General features: G+C 41.6%; 1 protein-coding gene across 5 annotated transcripts in view; it reads left to right on the top strand.

The window, feature by feature from the left end:
* Positions 1-21,484, top strand: part of plxna4 (plexin A4) — a 237,391-nt gene that overhangs the window by 72,107 nt on the left and 143,800 nt on the right. The window contains exons 4-5 of one of the 5 annotated variants that reach the window (XM_038738724.1): positions 224-341; positions 1,822-2,812. The exons of 3 other annotated variants lie outside the window; for them this stretch is intronic. In XM_038738724.1, coding sequence (XP_038594652.1) covers positions 224-341; positions 1,822-1,847 — 144 coding nt within the window. In that variant the 3' untranslated portion in view covers positions 1,848-2,812. Of the gene's footprint in view, positions 1-223; positions 437-1,821; positions 2,813-21,484 lie in introns of those variants that run through there. One more of the 5 variants, XM_038738723.1, reaches the window with a different exon arrangement.

Raw genomic sequence — 21,484 nt, 5'->3', positions numbered from 1 at the left:
ATGCTGGAAATGGAACCTCAGGAAGTGAGAGAGAGGGAGAGAGAGAGAGAGACAGAATTTGAGTGTTTGTTTATATTTGCGTGTTCATGTGTGTAAGCCAAAGCACATGAACTGAGTAACACCAAGGAGAAAAAAAAAAGCATTTTTACATTTGTCTGTAACAAGTGTGTTAGAGTTTCTGTTTGTGATGTGTAGTGTGTCACTTTTCTGTTGTTTGTGACAGGCGAGTAATAGTGGCTGGCTGATTTGTGGACCTCCAGGCCCCGCCATCGTCACACATCATGAGCATCTCTTAGCAGATGGAATTGGTTTACCTCCCACCTTTGCTGCTGATGCTGCCAGTGAGGGGTTAGACACACATGTGTGCACACACATACTTCAGGTGTTGAGCCCACATAACGACAGTTATGAAGAAGTATGAAACTTCAGTGTAAGCTTACACATAAACACATCACATCAAATTTACTGTTCTGAATAAGTCCACCATTAATGTTAAAATACTGCTACCCCCTAGCTCATAGAACATGGCTAAATTTAAAAGATACTATAACATCATTAATAATGTATCACACACATTCATGGACACACAGGGACCAGCAGAGCACTGATGATAACCTCCCTCTCCCTATTTGTCATTCATAAGTGGAGAGACGTCTGAATTTTAAATCCACAGCCAAATTAGTCAAAGTTGTAATGGTGGTTAGTTTGTTGTTGTAACTAGATTTTAAAGAAGAGTTTTAACTTATCAAGGCCTTTCTTGATATCATGAGCATGGAAACATTTTGATCTTCTTTCAAAACATGTTTTTCTCTCGGTGATAGTCCTCTCTTAAGTTAGAAGAGATCACATACACTTCACATCCTTTGACAACATTTGGAGTTAGATCCACCAATGTAATAATGACTTCATTAACCAGTGCTGAGAAAAGTTGAGGTTCTTCGTACCCAGTCCACACTAGCAGCTTTTTACCTATGGGAGTGTTTCCCACTCTATTAAAGGTTGTGGTACAGTCTTCTCTATATTTTTGAACAGCTTAAACAGCGAGGCTCCCTGGAGATCAATTAATAGTTTATAGAAGAGAGGAGAGAGCGGTGAAATTGCCTGTCTTAGTGGTTCACGCTCTGATGTGCCACCGCCGATGTTTGGTTAATTAGGCCAAAAATATCTTTTAAAAATCTGACTGCAAAAAACATTTTGATTGTTTGTTTTTTTTAGGATCTAAGTTTTTTAAATGTTTATGTGGCTTCATAATAGTGTGTCTTATGGTGTACCAAATACATTTTTTAGTGAAGAGGAAAGGCTTTTTCCACAAGAAAGAAAACAAATACAGTCTAAAAGCCCACTAATACCCCTAGAGGATGTGCAATTACAGCTAGGCCTGGTAACAGCTGATAGTTTGACTTAGAGCCACACTCATAGTAGGATGGGTATATAAAAAAAAAGAACCACAACTTGACAATTGCTGCACTAAAGTTTTGAGTCGTCCATATTCCAATGTAATGGCCTTAATGCTGTCACAAGGCAAGACTTGAAAACAAGGACTAAATATCATGTTTCATGGGGATTATTGTACCATATATTGCAATCTCTTGTGAAGACAAAATGTTGGTCAATCCTCAAACAATCTCTACATTTTCAACTTAAATACTTTGGTTCAAATCTTACGGCAGACTCTAGAGATGACGATTGTGTTATTTGCTGTATTAATGAAGGCTCTGTTTGGAATCAGTAGCCTGCAGACTGAGCACACACTGTATGTATAGGTCATATGTGCCTTATTATTTCATGACAATATCCCCAGTAATGACATTTCCCCCTCAGAGTCAGATCAGCACCATGGACAGTGACCAGGGAAGCTCCTCCGATTGGCATCAGCAGCACCATGGCCAGCGGTCGTGAGACTGGTCACTGGAGACGGGGTCACATGAGACATTCAGAATAACTGTGCTGATTTTTTCAGTCCTATTGTTAGTCTTTATCAAAATAAATGAAATGCTCACTGTCCCTCCAGCTCTGAAAACATAATTGAATTTGCCACAATAATTTGACCAGAAGGTCTAAATGTATTACAGCAGGGATTGTTTGTTTTATTCCTCCTGGGTTAACATAATCTCTTTATTGTCATGAATTTATTGCAGAGAGCGTTCTGCTAGCACTGCAGTGGTTCTGTCAAGGGTCAGTGAATGCTGGAGCACTGCAGTGGAAGGCTGCTTGAGACTACAGAGCACAGACATAAACTCGGGAAAGCCTGGCCTCATCTGCTCTCCAGATGGAAGAGACAGAGGTTGATGAAAACAATAACTTATGTAGTCAGGAAAAGAGGGAGCAGACAGAAGAACAGTAACAGCATGTCTCCGAATGGAGGAAAAAAGGTGAAAACTGAGCGGTAATAACTGAGACAGCATAGGAAAGCTCATTTCTTATTTTACTCGGTGTATTCTTATATGTAGCCCTTGTCTTACAACAACAGATCTTTGTATTATAACCCGTTTAACATATTATTCTTCAGCTCTGTTTTCATTTTTCTCTTGCATAAACCTCTTTCCAGATTAATTATTGAAAGAGAAGGGAATATAGTGCAGCTTGCCATATTTCTTTTTTAGATGATTATTGTATTATGCTGCCTGAAGATGTAGATGATGTATGTGCTATACTTTTATATGCAACACACATGTAAATGGACGAGCATGATGTCTGTATGTCTCTGTGCAACAACTCGCTAGAATGTGTTAGCTTGCTTCTGCTTAAATGTGACTTATTTATAATGACTTATTTATCTGTTACGTAATTTGTTAATTATGGCATTGTGTGAGGATGCATATATTATATTATAATGTATACACAATTAATTATATCTGAAGCACATGCACTTGCACACAGAGTATCTCCAGAGGGACAGCATACATCTGCTCTTCCCTCATTAACTCCATTGAGAATGCTATTTGTCAGCTCCACTGTCATCGGCTTCAGTAGGCCACATGTGTGTCCAGAGATGGATCAGGTGGAAAACTCAAATCCCAGCAGGCTTCTTTGCCCCTGCCTCCACAGCCATCAGTACAGTGCCAGTCGCTCACCTGCTGCTTCACCTCTGACACAAGCACATGGGGAAAAGATTGGGGGGGGGGGGGCACTCGGACCATGCAAAGCTGTTGTACTGCTTTGATGAATTCTGTGAACACTTTCCACACACTGCCATCCCTGTTTGCATCCTTCTTCAAACTCTCTTTCTCTGTGTTTCGGGTTGTTTAACATGCTCCTAAGTCCACCTTGCTCTCTTTCTCTCCTTGTCTCTCAGCTCTGTCTATTCCAAGGAGGAAACATACTGGTGGTTTTGACCAATCTTGTCCCATTTATATAGGCCAAGCCCGAAATAGTATGCACATGTAATACTCTGAAATCAGGCCTCATCAACTCGAGTCTTGGTTAATGAAACCAAGATATGTGCAGTTCATTTCCTTGTCTTAACCTTGATGGCAGGTTATCTGTGTACACTGGCTGGAAAGATCTGATATGTATTTTCATCATACTTACAAGGGATGTAATATTCCTTTCATAAGGGAGTTATATTATTAAAACATGAATAGATTGAGTAACCTTGAGACTCTTGACTTCAACACATGCTCCCTCCACCGTTGCCATGGTAATGCAGCAGCAGCACCTTGCAGTGTAGAGTGTTTTCTCAAAAGCTCAATGCAGTTTTCATTCCAGTGGATTTTGTCTCCTCAAAGTTTCCACCTGCGTGGAGATGACCCAACAGAGTGGGTGGGGGAGGGAGAAATAGATGCATTTGTACAATATGGCAGGTAACATGGAATGTGTGTATGTGTGTGTATCCAGAGAGATAACCATGATTGGGTGTGTGACTATCAGTGTGGCTTCATGTGAAGCAGCTCCTCTCTCTTGCCTGTCTGCCTTTAGAGATAAGACAAACACACACAGCCACGTATACAGCATGTACACACAATTTAAAGTTTGATCACTAGACGTGCATCTTTGCTTGGTGGGAGCACCATTACCACACTCTTTTATTTATATATTGGCCTATATATATTGAAATAGTGTATTTCTGGACTTATTTTTTGGGCATCCTAGTGCCAGAGGGGTCTAAAAGTCATACCATATACTCACTGTGTGTTTGGGTCTGGCTTATGACCTTTTTTCATAAAATGAATATAGACCAATCTTAGTGCCAGGTATTCATGTTTAAAAAGACAAATATTGTACAGTATGTCTGCCACCATAGTAACATCCTCAGATCTCACCACATTGTCTGAAAAGACTATTTCTGGCTTTCAGTGTCTCATGGCATATGAGTATGTTCAGTGGCTGTCATTCTGCCTTTCCATCTGATTAAGCGCACGTTAACAATATTCAGGAGGGATGGCAACACCTGTGGATGAGCACTGAAGAACAGGTGCTATCGCACCATGGGAGAGCTGCTGAGTCACTCTCATGCACTTACACACTCACACATACACAATAGATGCCACTTGGAAAGATTCTAAATGAACCATGACTCCTTTTATTTTATGGCATTGTCATGACATTGACCTATTTAGACATCATTTTTGTTGGTGCAACATTGAAATGGAGACTAAGCTACTACTACTAGCTACTTGACTTGTATGTGGTGTTCTAATTTGAAATCTAACATGGCCCACATCTGCCTTACAGATCATGAAACAACAGGCTGTTTTTATGAGGTAATCATTGAGCTCTCCTTATTTAAAAACATATTTGGTGATATTGTTCAGTGTTTGCACTGTGCATCACTTGGTAATTAAAGTGCCGCCATCGCCAAATCACCATGTTGTCTGCTTACATGTAGTTTCTGTTAATAAAGGTAGACTTTCTGTCTGTGGTATTTTAGCCAATGTGACATTATTTATCCTCCAAGCACTAGGTGTCTTGTTGGTGTGTGTGTGTGTGTGTATATATATATATATATATATATATATATATATATATACACAGGTGCTGGTCATATAATTAGAATATCATCAAAAAGTTTATTTATTTCAGTAATTCCATTCAAAAAGTGAAACTTGTATAATGTATACATTCATTCCACACAGACTGATATATTTCAAGTGTTCATTCCTTTTAATTTTGATGATTATAACTAATGAAAACCCCAAAATCAGTATCTCAGAAATTAGAATATTGTGAAAAGGTTCAATATTGAAGACACCTGGTGCCACACTCTAATCAGCTAATTAACTCAAAACACCTGCAAAGACCTTTAAATGGTCTCTCAGTCTAGTTCTGTAGGCTACACAATCATGGGGAAGACTGCTGACTTGACAGCTGTCCAAAAGACGACCAATGACACCTTGCACAAGGAGGGCAAGACACAAAAGGTCATTGCTAAAGAGGCTGGCTGTTCACAGAGCTCTGTGTCCAAGTACATTAATAGAGAGGCGAAGGGAAGGAAAAGATGTGGTAGAAAAAAGTGTACAAGCAATAGGGATAACCGCACCCTGGAGAGGATGGTGAAACAAAACCCATTCAAAAATGTGGGGGAGATTCACAAAGAGTGGACTGCAGCTGGAGTCAGTGCTTCAAGAACCACCACACAGAGACGTATGCAAGACATGGGTTTCAGCTGTCGCATTCCTTGTGTCAAGCCACTCTTGAACAAGACACAGCATCAGAAGCGTCTCGCCTGGGCTAAAGACAAAAAGGACTGGACTGCTGCTGAGTGGTCCAAAGTTATGTTCTCTGCTGAAAGTAAATTTTGCATTTCCTTTGGAAATCAAGGTCCCAGAGTCCGGAGGAAGAGAGGAGAGGCACAGAATCCACGTTGCTTGAAGTCCAGTGTAAAGTTTCCACAGTCAGTGATGGTTTGGGGTGCCATGTCATCTGCTGGTGTTGGTCCACTGTGTTTTCTGAGGTCCAAGGTCAACGCAGCTGTCTACCAGGAAGTTTTAGAGCACTTCATGCTTCCTGCTGCTGACCAACTTTATGGAGATGCAGATTTCAATTTCCAACAGGACGTGGCACCTGCACACAGTGCCAAAGCTACCAGTACCTGGTTTAAGGACCATGGTATCCCTGTTCTTAATTGGCCAGCAAACTCGCCTGACCTTAACCCTATAGAAAATCTATAGGGTATTGTGAAGAGGAAGATGCGATACGCCAGACCCAACAATGCAGAAGAGCTGAAGGCCACTATCAGAGCAACCTGGGCTCTCATAACACCTGAGCAGTGCCACAGACTGATGGACTCCATGCCACGCCGCATTGCTGCAGTAATTCAGGGAAAAGGAGCCCCAACTAAGTATTGAGTGCTGTACATGCTCATACTTTTCATGTTCATACTTTTCAGTTGGCCAACATTTCTAAAAATCCATTTTTTGTATTGGTCTAAAGTAATATTCTAATTTTCGGAGAGATACTGAATTTGGGATTTTCATTAGTTGTCAGTTTTAATCATCACAAATGAAATAAACATTTGAAATATATCAGTCTGTGTGTAATGAATGAATATAATATCCAAGTTTCACTTTTTGAATGGAATTACTGAAATAAATCAACTTTTTGATGATATTCTAATTATATGACCAGCACCTGTATGTATGTATATAAGTTGAAATACTATGGACCAGTAATGGAGAGAAACAAAATTGATATGGATAAGTAAGTGAAGTAAGTAACTGACTTGCATTATGTTTACTCTTGCCATAATCCACTCCACTCTCTCCTTGACATTTCTACGTAGAGTGAATTGGAAAACCCCAGGGGTTTATATGGTCTGGAGCTCAGCAACTTGGGCTTGTGTCTAACCTCTGTTACTACATGAAGCCAGCAGCTCACGCTGTGTCTGTCTCTGCTGTAGTTATAGCTAAGCCTAACCCAGGGGAGCCTCTCCAAGCTGCCTGGAAAAACAACAACAGCAAAGGAAACATTTGGACACAACAGGAACAGTATCCTCTATTGGTTTATATTTCTCCCACTGTCCTCTCTGCAGTTAATTCCCAGTACTACTACTTTTCATGCGTTATTTGTGCCACATCCTCACCTTTCTGCCTTAAATCCTATGCTTGGCATATATTTACTTTTACTTGTTCCTTTTAATTCCTTCCTTCCTTCCTTCCTTCCTTCTCTCAATTCTTTCCTCCCCACCCTCCCTCCATTTTTTACCTCCTTCTCCACCTTACATTCTGTTCATCCCTCCCTCCCCTCCTGCTATACGCCAAACTCCCACACCACACTACGTATCTTTACCCGGGCAGAGATGCCAACAATTAGAACACATTACTGCCAATTGTGCCACCTGCGGCCCCCTGAAAGGCAGAAAAAAAAGAGAGGATGGGACGGCACTGTGCCAATGGAGGTGGTGGTGGGGGGAGTGTATGTGGTGGAGAGGTGGAGTGCTTTACAGCATTCTGGATACTGCCACAAAGCACACTGTTTAATTACCAATAAGCACTGGTTTAATCAGGGGCCTGAATACTGCCGGATAGACAGACTGCAACTGTCGTCTTCTTTGTGGGGGGGAATGGTAACTGTGTGTGTGTGTGTGTGTGTGTGTGTGTATTTATGTGCAGGGGTTTGTGGTTAAGCTGTTGTTTGGTTGTGAAAGAATGAGTCACAGGCTTGGATAGACGGGGGGGTCATTGTGTAGGGGGTCCACTATTGTTTTGAAAATAATTCAGTCGTTGTGGAAATGAGATAGCAGAGAGAGGCATGCATAGTGAGGGAGAGACATTGTGTGAGTGTATTTGTGTGTGCATTCACACCTGCATTTTGGCCAAGGACTGGCTCAAATCACAGTGAATTGGATGTGTTGAGTGAAAGCTCTCTTTTCTGGTCTTGTGGAGAAAACGAAGAGGTGTCTGTGAGGAGATTTAGCCCGGAGCCAAAACCAATTCACAACCACTCCACACTGGAGAGGGGTCTTATCCCCCCAACCTGCCCTCGCGATGACAGGCCTGAACCTCCTGCACACACAGATGCACACATACACACACTTATAGATACACAGTTGTATGCTGTAATTTGTGTTGCTTGCATGAAATGGGAAAACACACACTACCTTAGACACAGATACACTGTGTGCCAAGGTAGTATTAAAGCCTTAGTGTTTTTCTGTGCAGGCTGAAGCCAGTGGCCAGATGAGAATGTAATCCTCCATTGTATTTTAAATGGATCAACCTGAGAGCTTAGCGAAGGCTGGTGAGACTACATGGAGACACCCATGTACACATACAGTGAATTTACTTGTATTCACTATTGTAGGCTAACTTCTCTCCAGTATATTGTGGCTATTTTATCCCTGTTTCTATTGTGTGCGCTTGTGTTATCTTGCAGAGAGAGCTACAGCTGCTCGATAGGACTGTTTTCCAGAAGTGTCGCACACATTACCCTCCCCAATGAATATATGATGTTTTGTCATAGTGCTGTGACCCACCACCATCATCACAGACTCACACTCCCCTTAACTCCACACTGCGCATGCACATATTTCACAGATACGACACACTCTTGCTTGACACCTTGACCCTGATCATTGAAGACCAGATGTTTTGAGGTGCTCTTGTTTAAGACTCTTGCGGTCAGTGACAGGAAATTTTCATTCACCCTAGCTCTACATCCATCTCCATCCTTTTGCCCTTCTCTCTCTCCTCAGTTGCTACCCCCCCACCCCCTCTCTCTCTTGCTCTTCTCTAGAGTCTTGATGAGTAATTGCTCAGGGCTTCAGAGAGAAGGAGGGATGGAAAGAAAAAGGGAGGAGGGATGTGTATGATAGTGTGTGTATATAAGAAACAGAGCAGGAGTGAAGGGAGGATAAAATGAGGAGGATTGAATGTACGTGTTGGTGTGTGTGTGCATGAGTTTGTGAATATTGGAGGGTGTGCGTGCGTGCGTGTGTGTGTGTGTGTGTGTGTGTGTGTGTGTGTGGCACAGTGGGATCATTGATCTGCTGAAAGTGCAATGTGTGTGCTGAATTAGAGGAACAGGCACAGGGCTTTGAGCTTGTAAAACACTCCCACAGTTATAGCTCTTAGCACTCTCTGTGTGTCTGTCTCTCACTCTCTTTCTCTCTCTCTCACACTCACACACACACACACAACACACACACACAAATATGCACACTTGTACACACAGATCTATATTTGGGTGTTACTTACACTATCCAGACTGAGTGTGTGAGTGCTTTTGTTTATGCCTTATCTGTGAATAGGTGACAGGGTGGGGATATCGGCAGCTTTATTTGGACTGTGCAAACCTGGCTGCTGGAAATGGATGGAACATGTGGCTGTAATGTCATTCTCAGTGAAGCAAATTAGTCAGCAAATGACTGAATACTTGTCCTATTCAGGTTGTAGTTTACTGTGTCAGCAGCACATTTGCAAACCACAGAAAATGAATTGGAAGTAATAATGAAGGACTGAATAAGTTTAATGACAAATAAATGAGTGAATTTTAGTATTTACAGTATGACCGTACAGTACAAACCATGAAATTTGGTATATTCATCATAGAAATAATCCATCAGCTTTGTGAAGCTAATCAACATAAAATAACCCACATATGAACACTTCAATCTGTCTAAAAACTAGAATTGAATGATTGAATAAATTAACTTTTGGTCCTCTCCTCCTCTTCATTCAGCCCTTAGCCAAGGCATGGTACCAGTGTGACTGAGCAGAACGAGGCAACTCCTAATGGACACAATCTGTCTGACATGCATGTGCAATCAATATTAATTCTCTTATCTGAGAGCTCCATCCCATTGTTCAGCCATTCACTCATATGTCACCTGCTTCAGCCTGATTGCGAGCCTGACATGCCAGATTAGCGTGGCGGTCAGTAGGAAGATAGCAAAGCAATCGGAGCTTATCTGTTGTGAAGCAAAATGCAAATTTCAAATTTGTGAATTCCACAACCATGTGTTAGGGTTTAATTGTGCAGAACGTTCATAGTAACAATGGAGAAAATCATAGTGATGATGATGCTAATGATGACTCATTTTATCTTTTAAGCTGGGAAAGGTTGAACAGGCATTTCTGAAATGTTGAATAGAGCCATTACAACCAATACTATTCTGCAAGGAAAAGATTTGTCCAGGAAATCAAAATGTGTCTCCAACTTTAAATAGTTTGTGAAAATATGCTCAAGTCTGATCAATTTGCATAAACTGTGGAGAGTCAAGTTGAGGATGCTACACTTACTGTTTTAATCTTATAGGAAGTTATAGGAACATCTAGAGGAGAATAAACCCACAGTGTTAGAACTGCAGAGAAATTTAGTTTCAGGTACAAAATCAAGTAACATAGGAAGGTAGCTACTGTAATGCAAAACAAGGGGACCATGGTGAACTAAATGCATGCTTTATTCTAGGCTAGAATTCAAGATATTTATTTTGTTTTACTCATGCATATTTGTTGAAAAATATTTTATCATTGTTTTGAATGTTCTACCTCAGATATGTGAAGTGATCCACTGTTTGGATCAAGTGTTTGTCATGTGTTGACCATAAAGAAGAGTTTAAACCACAAATGATAATTTGATACTTACCGTGATAATTATTGATATCGAAAGATATGAAACTTTTTATTGTGATAATATTTATTTTAGTCTTGGCCACTATGTATGCGGTGGTTTCTCATTATGAGTACTTTAATACTGTTGATGACAGTTATGACAAAAATGATCACAAGGGCATTTATGACACTAATAGTAGTGACAAGGCCTGAAAAGAGAAAACAACGTTTAGCATGCTGAACACAGTACTCCTGTGGGGGAAAAAAAAAAAGAAAACCGCAAGCAGCCATAAGGCATTCAGATCCCACCCAACCGACCTGCTGTTGACCATTAACATAATGAACTAGCACCCATCTCCATACAAATTACTGCTTAAAGCTTTAAGAGCGTCTGGGAGCTCTAATGTAGTGTCTCCAAACTTTCCTAAGATGACGTATTGATTGTGCCAATCAATGGGCCTAAAAAGCCATAAGTGCATCTGGTAACCATAATGGCGGCACTTAAAAGAAGGATGGATGAGTGTAATATTCAGTAAGCATCATTGTCTGTTAAGGAGGACGAAGGAGGGAGAGGTGGATAGAGGAATTTAGAGCACGAGAAGGTAAAGTCGCAACAAATAGAAAGTGTGAGGGTAAGGGAAAATGTGTGAAAGAGACATGGGTAGAAGTAAAATTCGAAGTCATGGTGGAAAAGAAGTAGGAGTGTTGGTTTTTATGAAATAGAGAGTTAGTTAAAAGATAAGTACAACTCCTATCTATGTCTTATATAAGAAAAACTCTTTTTGCCCTTCCATGGTGCTGATCGTGTTCCCAACGAGGAACTGCATGTAAAGTGTTGATGTGGCTTCAGCGTCATCCTGTCTACCTTACGTTAATGCTTTTTTGTATGTTAATGATTAATGTGCTGGTAAGCAGGGGGTCCTCTCCTCCATCAGCTGTGGCTGTCCTTTCTCTCATCATCCATCCATCTATCCCTCTCTACCCATTCTTTGTTCCACATTTACTGTTGAGCTGTGATTTGTGTCAGCTATGCTGTAATACCGAGACCCAGTTTTGAATATGACGGATTGCAGACAGTGCACATTAGGCATGACAAGGCATTGATCCTCAACTTTTGCTGTGAATGGAAGGGAAATGAGTATATCAGTATATATGAAGTAAACAAATTCATCCTTAAAGTGAATTTATATAGGGAACAGAATAAATGTACCCCAACTTTATAAAAAAAATATGTTTTGTGTCTTGTTTGACTCTATCCCAATGTTTATCTTCCTCTAATGTGTCCTGTAGCTCCTCATTGCTCCAGCTCTGTTCAGCTGCACTGTGCCCTTCACTCAAAGCCCACCTGGCCCTCAGCAGCTGGGTCACACACAACAGGCCAGTTGGGCTCATAAAAAATTAATAGACCCAAATGTCCCAGCTTCTCCTTTAGATTATCAAACAGTTTGAATTTAAATCTAAAAAGCCTCATAAGGCTCTGAAAAAGTGAGATCAAGAAGGATTCATTTTCTTTGACAGTACATGGTGGGGTCGTACAGTTCCTGATGGAGTGACTAAAATCTAACCGTTTTACACTGGACATGGGAGTTTCTCTCATTACGCTAAACAGATGGATCTGTGGATATACCTGCCCCAAGGGTTGAGGCTTTAGGACTGATTTATATGTATAGAGGCATAAGTCTGTCTGAGAGGAAGTGAGGAAAAAAAGAGGTAAAAGGAGTGGAGATGAGTGCAGGAACTGTAAAAGAGTATTAGACGGGAGGTGGAAAGCCCTTAGATCTAATCCTGGAAAGATGGTCTCACTTAGCTTTTAGATATTCCACCACCTCGAAAAGCCCTAAAGGCCTCTAGGGGTGCATTCCCAGCTCCTAAACTCATGCATGTTTTAGAAGGGTTCACCTCCAGGGAAGGGGGTGGGAGTATTGACTGGTCTAGGATACACAACATCCCACAATAGAGCGGAAGATGGAATAAGAGCCGTAGAGAGCATCCCTAAGGCAAACTGCCTAACTAACACCCGCCATATTTCATACTCCCGACCTCTTCCCCCTTTCCCCTTCAAGCTCTCAAGACCCAAATACTTGAGGGAGAGGGGCTTTGTTGGGCAAAGTGCTTCTCCCTTGATAGCAGATGTTGTGTGTTTTGAAATAGTAGGACCTAATTATTGTCCTTCCTTTGATCCATAAGTGTCCTTTACCTTCTGTAACAGGAATAATGTGAAAAGGATCCCCTCTGTGTCCTGAGTAGACATAACAATACACACACTGAAAAATGCACACATAACCATTGGGGTATGGCAAGATGTTTGTGGGACAGCTCCCCAGTGTTGTGGCTTACAGAGACTCATGGAGTCAAGTGTGTTTTGATGATCCCAGCCAATAACTAGCCCACCATATGTCTAAGCACATGACACTATTGATTCTGAAAACTTCCAACCGTCCCCCTGCACAACACACACACACACACACACACACACACACACACACACACACACACACACACACACTTAAGTTTGTGTTTACACAATACGAAAGACCTAAACACAGAAGGGATCGGATATCACATTATTGGAGCCCTTTTGTCAGTTTCCATTATATTATGTCCCCTGTTGCACCTAATGTATCATAAAAATAAACCAGATACACAGCAGGTGTGTTGATTATTTTCTTAGTTTTCTTTTTGTGTTGTGATAGATAGTCCACCTCATTTTCAGCCAGTATTTAAAACCAATACAGATTTTCTTTTCATTTTTTTCAGTTTGCTCATCATTTACTGATTTAAATTTGTATTAATGCTGTTGAACTGATTTGGCTTAAACCTATTTAATATATATAAATATTCACACATGAACAGAAACTCTCTCAGATACGCTTACCTCCCAGACATTGTTTACCAGAATTGCAACAACAACTTCTTCAAGACAGTCACTTCCCCCACTGTCAGTAAAGCACCCTTTCAGTCTCTCCTCTGTCATTCCTAAATCTCAGTCAATGATGTCCTGGGGCTGAATCTTTTCTTCTGACCCCAGCGATCAGTTAGTGGCCTAGACGTATTTAGGACTCTGACACTGTATTGCGGCGGAAGGTCAGGGGTTAAACACAATGCAGAGGCAAGAATGGTTGCCCCGAGTGTTACCCCTGAGGCAAAGGATGTCTTGCACACATACCCACCCACACATACATTTGCCTTTATGCATGCATGATTTGTCTCTGCCATTATCCAAACAAGAGGGTTTCAGCTGTTTAATTGAGTGGTTTCACTGGTCCTATGTATACTGTGGACATACATAACTTTATAGATATCAGCTGTTATTCTTCAAAGGTCTTAGATCGGCCTTTGGACAGGCTTCTATTAAACTTGTTAACAAAAGTCAAGGTGCCTTGCGTTTAAAAATACAGGAAATATGGGAAGATAAAGATTGGACACAGAATGGCAATTTATATTTGATATATGTTACTGTGTGAGATGGTGCGTAGATAGACAGTGATATTAAGAACAGCAGTTAAGTGTGTTAGACAGTTGATGACAGCAGTGCCAGTAAATATTTAACAGGGTCAAGTACTGCTGTCCCCCTAAGGCATGATGAGCTGGGGATGTTCGTGTGCATCTGCCTCTTATGTGGTTTTTGTGCGCAGATGCGTAGGATGTAGTGACCCAAGCTTACATTTTTTAGGCCTGTCTTCATGATCATGTAAGCAAACACACACACACACACATATATATATATACACACACACCCCCACTGGTGACATCTGACCTCAATTTAGAGCCAGAGGTAGCCTGAGGGAAGGTGATGAGTTGAATGGCGACAGACAGATTGATATGGTTAGAAACTGGACATTGGCCGCTATTGATGACACACAAAGAGCTCTGTCTCTGTCTGCTCAGTCTTTCATCATCTTCTTCATCATCATCACAACAGAAGCATCCGCTTTTCTTTCATCAAGCTTTCTTTCTCTTATCTAGTTCCAAAAGTGATTAATGTTCTGACCTTCTGGCTTCTTCTCTTCTTCCTCTTCTCTATGTCTTTACATTCACCCTTTTCATACTCTGTTATAGATGGTAATGATGACAATAATGGCTCCACTTTGGTTGAAAGTCAAGGTCATACCCATTGAGGGCCATATGTTTTATGATGCTACAATAAAAGTATGCAACCGGGTGGTGTTTAAACTAATTACCCGTTGATATCAAGGAATATTTGACTATTTATAAGGAAGTAAAAGTTTGCATAGAACACACTGATGCATGCACACACAGAGACATACACATAAGAAGCAAGACAGATCCAGGAGCAGATGCACAGGTATTTAATTAGGAATGACTGCAGCTGTTACTGTTTATTACCTAGACACAATGTCTAGGTAGATAAATGTCTCAAATACAGACACACACAGACACACAGACACACACACACACAGACACACACAGACACACACACACACACACACACACACACACACACACACACACACACACACACACACACACAAACACAGGTCAACAATTTGTGGCCATGTCCACTGCCTGCTGTATGGTAATAGCTTCCACAATATCCTCTATGCAGAGGCTATGTGAGTGGGAGACCAGAAATGCTCATATACATACATCTAACTAAGAGCCCATTTGCTCAACATGCACATACGCACACTCAAACTCACACACATGCACACACCAGATGGCCTGCTGTTGTCTTTATCCTTTTCTCCCTCCTAGTGTTTTCTCCATATCTGTAGTTTTCTCTCCCTTCCCTGTTCACCTTCACTCATGTGTTGCCATCTCCCGTAGGCACTTCTCCGATTATTCTACTAATCTCTCTCCTGCCATATTCTAATTTTTCTGTATTCTCTGTATTCTCTCTTTCCCTTCCCCTCCATCTCTCGTCTTCAGGTGACAGGTCCCCTGCTTGCAGTTAACGCTGTCGTGTTCTCTGTCTGCTCTCTGTCAGCATCAGCGCTCTACAACACACACACACAGTTGCACGACTGGGATGCTACTCTGCTTTTTACAAATTCAGAAAGCCTGATGTTTACATTAGTGGCAGCTTCTGGCTTTTCGACAATTTTGCATTAATGTCAAGTTGGACTGTAAGACTTTAACTGAAGGTAACACAATTATAAACTCATAAATGATTACCAAATATGTTATCTTTTGAGTATCAAATGCTCATCCAACGTAGACTCGAAAAGATGGCTCTATAAAGTAGTTTGTTGATTTGCATGGAATGGAGGCTGTGGTTGGCTAGAATTCTCAGTAAAAAAACATTTTAACTTCTCAAACTACTTTATTTCTCTTCTCATACAGCTTTCTAACTACTTCTTCGCTGTTTATTGTATGCTCATTATATTCCAAACTAAACATAATGCACCCAACCTGCTTTCCTCATTATCCTAATGCACAAATATGTTCAGGTTGTTAGTAGTTGAGTGCAGTGGTTTGCGCATTATAGAGCATGTTGATATATGAATTGTGTATATATACTGTAAGTATGTATCTAAGTATATACTTTGTAGAAAGCGGTCTTAGTTAGTAACATGTCTGTATTGCTGCTTGTGGCAGACCTGGACTCCATGTTTGTTTGGGGGTCATCCTTTTGTATTCTTAACTTACATACATACATAAATACATCCCACCTTAAGTTCCTTCATATTTGCGCTTTGTATTAGGAACTAGGCTAATATGATTAATGTTCATGGTATGATCCATCGCTCTTCTCCATTTCAGTGGGTCCCATAGGGAGCCCTCTGCTCTCTCTCACATAAGTTGGCTAGCCAGCTAACAGCCTCCAACATACTGAATGGATACTGTGATGAATGATTAACATGCAGCCTTACTAAATGATGGCCAATAGATCATTTATACTGTAACTATAGAGGAAGACCTTACAGAAACCAATAGGGAGCGTGAGTGAGCATGTTGCTGCCTCTGATACATCTGTCTCATTCACTATAGTTGTCTCTCTGTGTTTCTAACCACATTCAAGGATTTCTCAACTGCCCAGTTGCCCAACTAATGTCTATATTTTCCCTACTGGTATTTCTTAGTTAACCCATTTTAGCTCCAGCACATCACCTCATTAGCCCATGTGTGTTTTGTTCCTTTCCTTTATCTACAGTACTCACTGCTAGATTGTTGTTCTCGCTTCTTCCTGTACGTTCCGGTTTATGTGTATAGCCAACCTTAGGCACCCTGTCCATTATCTAAAGCTTGTGTATTCCCCTATTCTGCATGTCTGAATTGTCTGACTGTTGGCATCTGTGTCACATTGCAGTGGCTGAGATAGTGCTTTGGCCTTGGCAAGACGCACAGACTCACGTGCCCCACAACAAACAACACTCACACCTTGGGTCTGTTCCTCGGTCATCAGCAGTCTCTCATACACCCCTCAGCATCCTTCTGCGTGTCCCCTTCTTCTGTCTACTGCACGTCTTTCTCTCTCCCCTTTCCCTGCTTGGCATGCGGTGAAGACAGCCGTGAAACGCAGCCTCATTTCCCCAGCTATTCCTAGGGAAACCCAAATGAAAAGCTACTACCAACCTTTTCTCTCTCCTGCTACACCGCTTCACTATAAATGCTGACAAGAGACTGCAGTACCATCTCTGACCTTTTACAGGGCCATCAGAACACACACACACGCACACCATTCCTATTACCAGCAGTGCCTTTGAATCAGCAGTCTGGAGTGGTGTGGAGGAATTTAATGACACACAATGTCGCTTCAATTTTAGTGCACCGCGGCCAGGCCACCAGGTGCACCATTTGTCCTTTTATTTAAAGGAGAAAGGGGGGCTTGTGTGGGCCTTAAACCGGTTTGTAGAGAGTAAGGGAATGGGGAACTGAGTGTGTGTGTGTGTGTGTGTGTGCGCGCCTGTCTTTGGGGGGGGGTGTACATTCTATGACTTAGATTTGAATGAATTTAAGATCTTTATGTCTTTCTTACTGTAACCTTTACAGCACAGCCACCAAATCCCACCCTTAAAATCCACAGTAAAAGCCCCTTTCACCCCCCACCACCAACTCCTCTTCCCTCATTGCCACTCTTATAAGCTGTCCATATTTCATGAGGGCTGGGTTGTCCTTTCATCATGCCCTATGACCCCACAGTATGTCTTCCAGAGATAGTGGATGAGGAACTGTGGCCTTAAATATCCTTTATGGAAATATTGCTCAGCCTCCTCTTAGACCCCATAGGCAGCCCCTCCTCTGGTCCCCCCATTCCCCGATCAATAAATAATGGGGTGAGGCAGCAAGAGTGTGCAGCCAACAGATTGTGAGAGAGGGAAGAGAAAGCAAGGAGTGGGGGGGCGGAGAGTGCCTGCTGCATTGCAAAGAGAAGCTGTGGACGCTGTCAATGGTTGGAGAGAAAGAAAGACCAGGAGAGAGAAGGACATGAGTGGCTGAGGAAGAGAACAAGAATAGCAGAGAGATGATGTGAGAAAAGTTAGAAAAGGTGTCAGAGAGGAGTGAAAAAGATTTGGACAATATGCAAAGGGAAAGGAATAACAAAGCCTATAATAAGACTGCCCCATAAGAAATTGTCATGTACTACATGTAATAGGAAGATATAATGGCGTGGTGGGGGTCTCCTGTTTAGGATGAGAGAACAGAAAGGATGATGCAAGATAGTTCTGTTAAACAGCATTCCTTAGAACTGGGTCACTAACATATCACTGCAAATTAGACCACTAATTCACTTCAAGAATTGGCAAAGAAAATAACATAGTGAGGGGAAAAAAGAGAGACAGAAAGTGAAAATAAACCCACACTGCACAGAGTTTAATGCTATCAATATTATGTCTGCCAGTTATAAAACTCCTGATGTTATGGCCAATGGGGGGGGGGGTCCCCTTTTATCCTTAGGCTCAGGCCTACTGCTGTTACTGTCACTTATATCCTATTGACAGGTAATTACAGGCATATTAAGAGAAGCCATTAGTTGCTGGGAAATAATGTTTTGAATTCTACAGGTAATTAGTTTGAGCCACAGTCGAGTGTGTGTGAAGGCAGTGTGCAGACAAAAACAAGAAGCGCTTAAGCCCCCTCTGTTGCTCCCTGAAGTATTTGAAGTACAGGCACACAAGCACACAGAGGCGTGCACTTATTCAGACATGCTCACACTCACGTGCACAAACACACATGTAGGACAATTCTTCTTTCCTCTAATTGTTTGCTTAGTGTAGCCTTATTTTAGGAGAACCAGTCTCAGTACCCATTTCCCCTGGCACGGAAATGTTAGCTGTGGCTCATCTACATGACGCCCATCTGTTGAACCTTAATCAAAATTTCCATAATTTTCTTCACACACTATTAATGTTTCTTCACTCCCCCTTCTTCCTTCATCTCCCCCCTGTCCTCCTCTTATCTCGTTTGCAGAGTTTAAATGCTAATGCATGCAATGGGTAGTATTCTCAGGGAGGCCACATATGTTGTGGAAATGTGAATTTGAAATATGATAATGAAATAAGTGGCTCCCAATATATCAGACCTGCTCCCACTATGAAAAGGGTCTTGACCTACTGTGGTACTGTTAAAAGGAGGACACAGGGGTGGAGTGATGTTCCTCAGTGTGTCCTTTTTACTTTGCAATATGCCCTGTCATGACTGCCAATGGCCCGGCATCCTTTTGGGCATTTAAAATGGATTTTCCTTTCCCTTTAAGGGAGGTCTAATCGGAAGTAAGTGGTGGCTCTTCTTAATCAGTTGACCTGAAATACCCTTTGGTGGCTGACAGGACAGGCAATTGATGTATTGTTTCAGCAGAATTAGTCTGCACCTTTTTATTTCATCATGACCAACTAGGTAGTTTATAAATACCCATAGTTGTGAATGCGGCTTCTCTACCCCAATAGCCCGCTCAGTCAGGCAGAACCAGATGGCTAACAGTTGATTAATGGTTATTGTTTGTGCTTTTCAGATTGTGAATGTGGATTTAACCCGTTGATTGTTATTGTTTAGCTTATTCATTTAGACTATCTATTTGCAAAACACTCTGAGACCTTTCCATATAGTGAAAAACTGTGCTTTTACTGGTTTTATTAATACTGGTGTTATGTCTTCAGTCTAGACTTTTTTTGGTGGGTGCTATAAATCACCTAAAAATCAAAGTCAGTGGTACCTAAGAAACAAGGCCTATCTGTCTTCAGCCTGATAGGACCTAAATGTGAGCCATCACCCCCACACATTGCATTCAACACACGGATGCAGCTCTAAAGATGGAAGAGTTACTGCTTCCTGTCAGCCAGAGACAAAAGGCTGTTTGGACTGAAGCTGACCGCTGTTTACATTTCACCTTTTCTGTCCTTTAAACACCATGCCAAACACACTTGCAGTCAGCTCCTGTGTGCTACAGTCGTCGAACTCGTTCAGAAACAGTGTGTGAACATTGTCAGTGAGCTACTCTTATATTCTATTTTTCTCCTAGAATCCCAAAAAAGTCTCAGAAGTTGTGTATCCTTAGTGATTATTGCCATTTTTAGCTCCGTCCCTTACTAAAGCTTATCCATTAAGACTGTTGTGAGAGACATTGCGTAAAACTGTGTTTTGGCTGCACAGTTATGTCTTTTATCTTTAATCCTAGCAAGACTGTCCTCTTAAAGTGCCTGTCTGAGGGCTCCATGGGGCAGACTGCATGGTTACTCATGATGCTAAACCGGCACTTAACAAGAGCCTGGGAACCTTTAGGGCATTTAATGGCATTTGCAAGTTTTTTTTAGAGCCAGACACTCACCCTTAGCGTATTGATAGGAAGCACTGCATCCACAAAGTGGCTTAGCTTGTGTGGCACTCAATTTACTGTTTTCTCAAAAGAGCTTGTTGACCAAAATGACAGTTTCTAAATGAGGATTTAGTTAAGGAAACCGATATCTGCTGTGCGTCTTGTGTTATCAAGGTAAAACAACAGGAAAAAAAGCATATACCCCCTAAAGGTCCTCCCACCTTTAAAGAACCACACAGGGGACCTGTATAGTGTTGTACATAACACTGCAAACAGCAATTACTGGCCCTATTATAGCTGACAGTGATTAATAAAACCATTGTTGCTACATAAACGAAAATGGGAAGTGAATGTAAACGGTTGACCTAAGAGGCCAGGACGGCAAGAGAAATCTGGAGCTTTCAGATAAAAATTCCCACTTTGCTTTCAACTAATTATCCTCCTAGCCTCATCAGTCCCCAAACCAAGCCCATTCTACCACAGATAAGCCTCAGGGGACAAAGCTCAGGCAAAAAAAAGTATGAATATTTATGTTGGGGTGTGTGTGTGTGTGTGAGTGTGTTTAATTACGAGTGGGATGCATACCGGGGTGTTTTTACTGTACATGCATACCCTTATGTATACAGCATACTATTGTGCTGTTTGTCCAGTGGACAGTCAGAGGGGAGTGGAAGAGAATGGGGGGCGGAAGCTGTGCCAGCAGGCTGCGTTATTCCCTGCGGGGAGTGTTGATTAATGAATCACATCTTTCTAACGTGAGGCTGCAACTGTGCCGCTGCACTTTCACAGCACTGCAGAGTGCCAGTCAGCCCCGTGTCAGGCTGCCTCACTGGCACAACATGGCACAGGGTGTGGGTGCTGTCTCTGCTAACAGGGGCTGAGACTTAGCGGGAGGAGAAGAAAATTAGATTCCGGGTATGAGCGGAAACTGCCTGACAAATTTGATCATTTCAGCCTGTGGGTGTTTTTCGCTTCACACAAACAACCCCCTGCGGAATGTTGTTGAATTAGTTTGACATATGTGGTTATTATGTGGTGTAAATTGAGCATTTCATTTTTTGAGTTGTTTTGTTGTGCCAGCCTTAATAATTTTTGCTCAAAATGGATTATTGTGTATCGTGTTTTGTGCCCAGTCAATGCTTTATTAATGCATCTTTTTTTTTCCTTTCCTCCCTTTCTTCTATATTCCCATGGTACCTCTACTTCTGTACACCTTTTGAAATGGCCCTCTCCCCATACCAGGTATGTAAACACATTTAAGACACTGTACCACTGTATG

Source organism: Micropterus salmoides, unplaced genomic scaffold (genome assembly GCF_014851395.1).
Source record: "Micropterus salmoides isolate LMB-PRFRI ecotype aquatic unplaced genomic scaffold, ASM1485139v1 Ms_hic_scaffold_23, whole genome shotgun sequence".
Lineage (NCBI taxonomy): Eukaryota > Metazoa > Chordata > Actinopteri > Centrarchiformes > Centrarchidae > Micropterus > Micropterus salmoides.
This window is presented reverse-complemented; position numbering and strand designations above follow the sequence as displayed.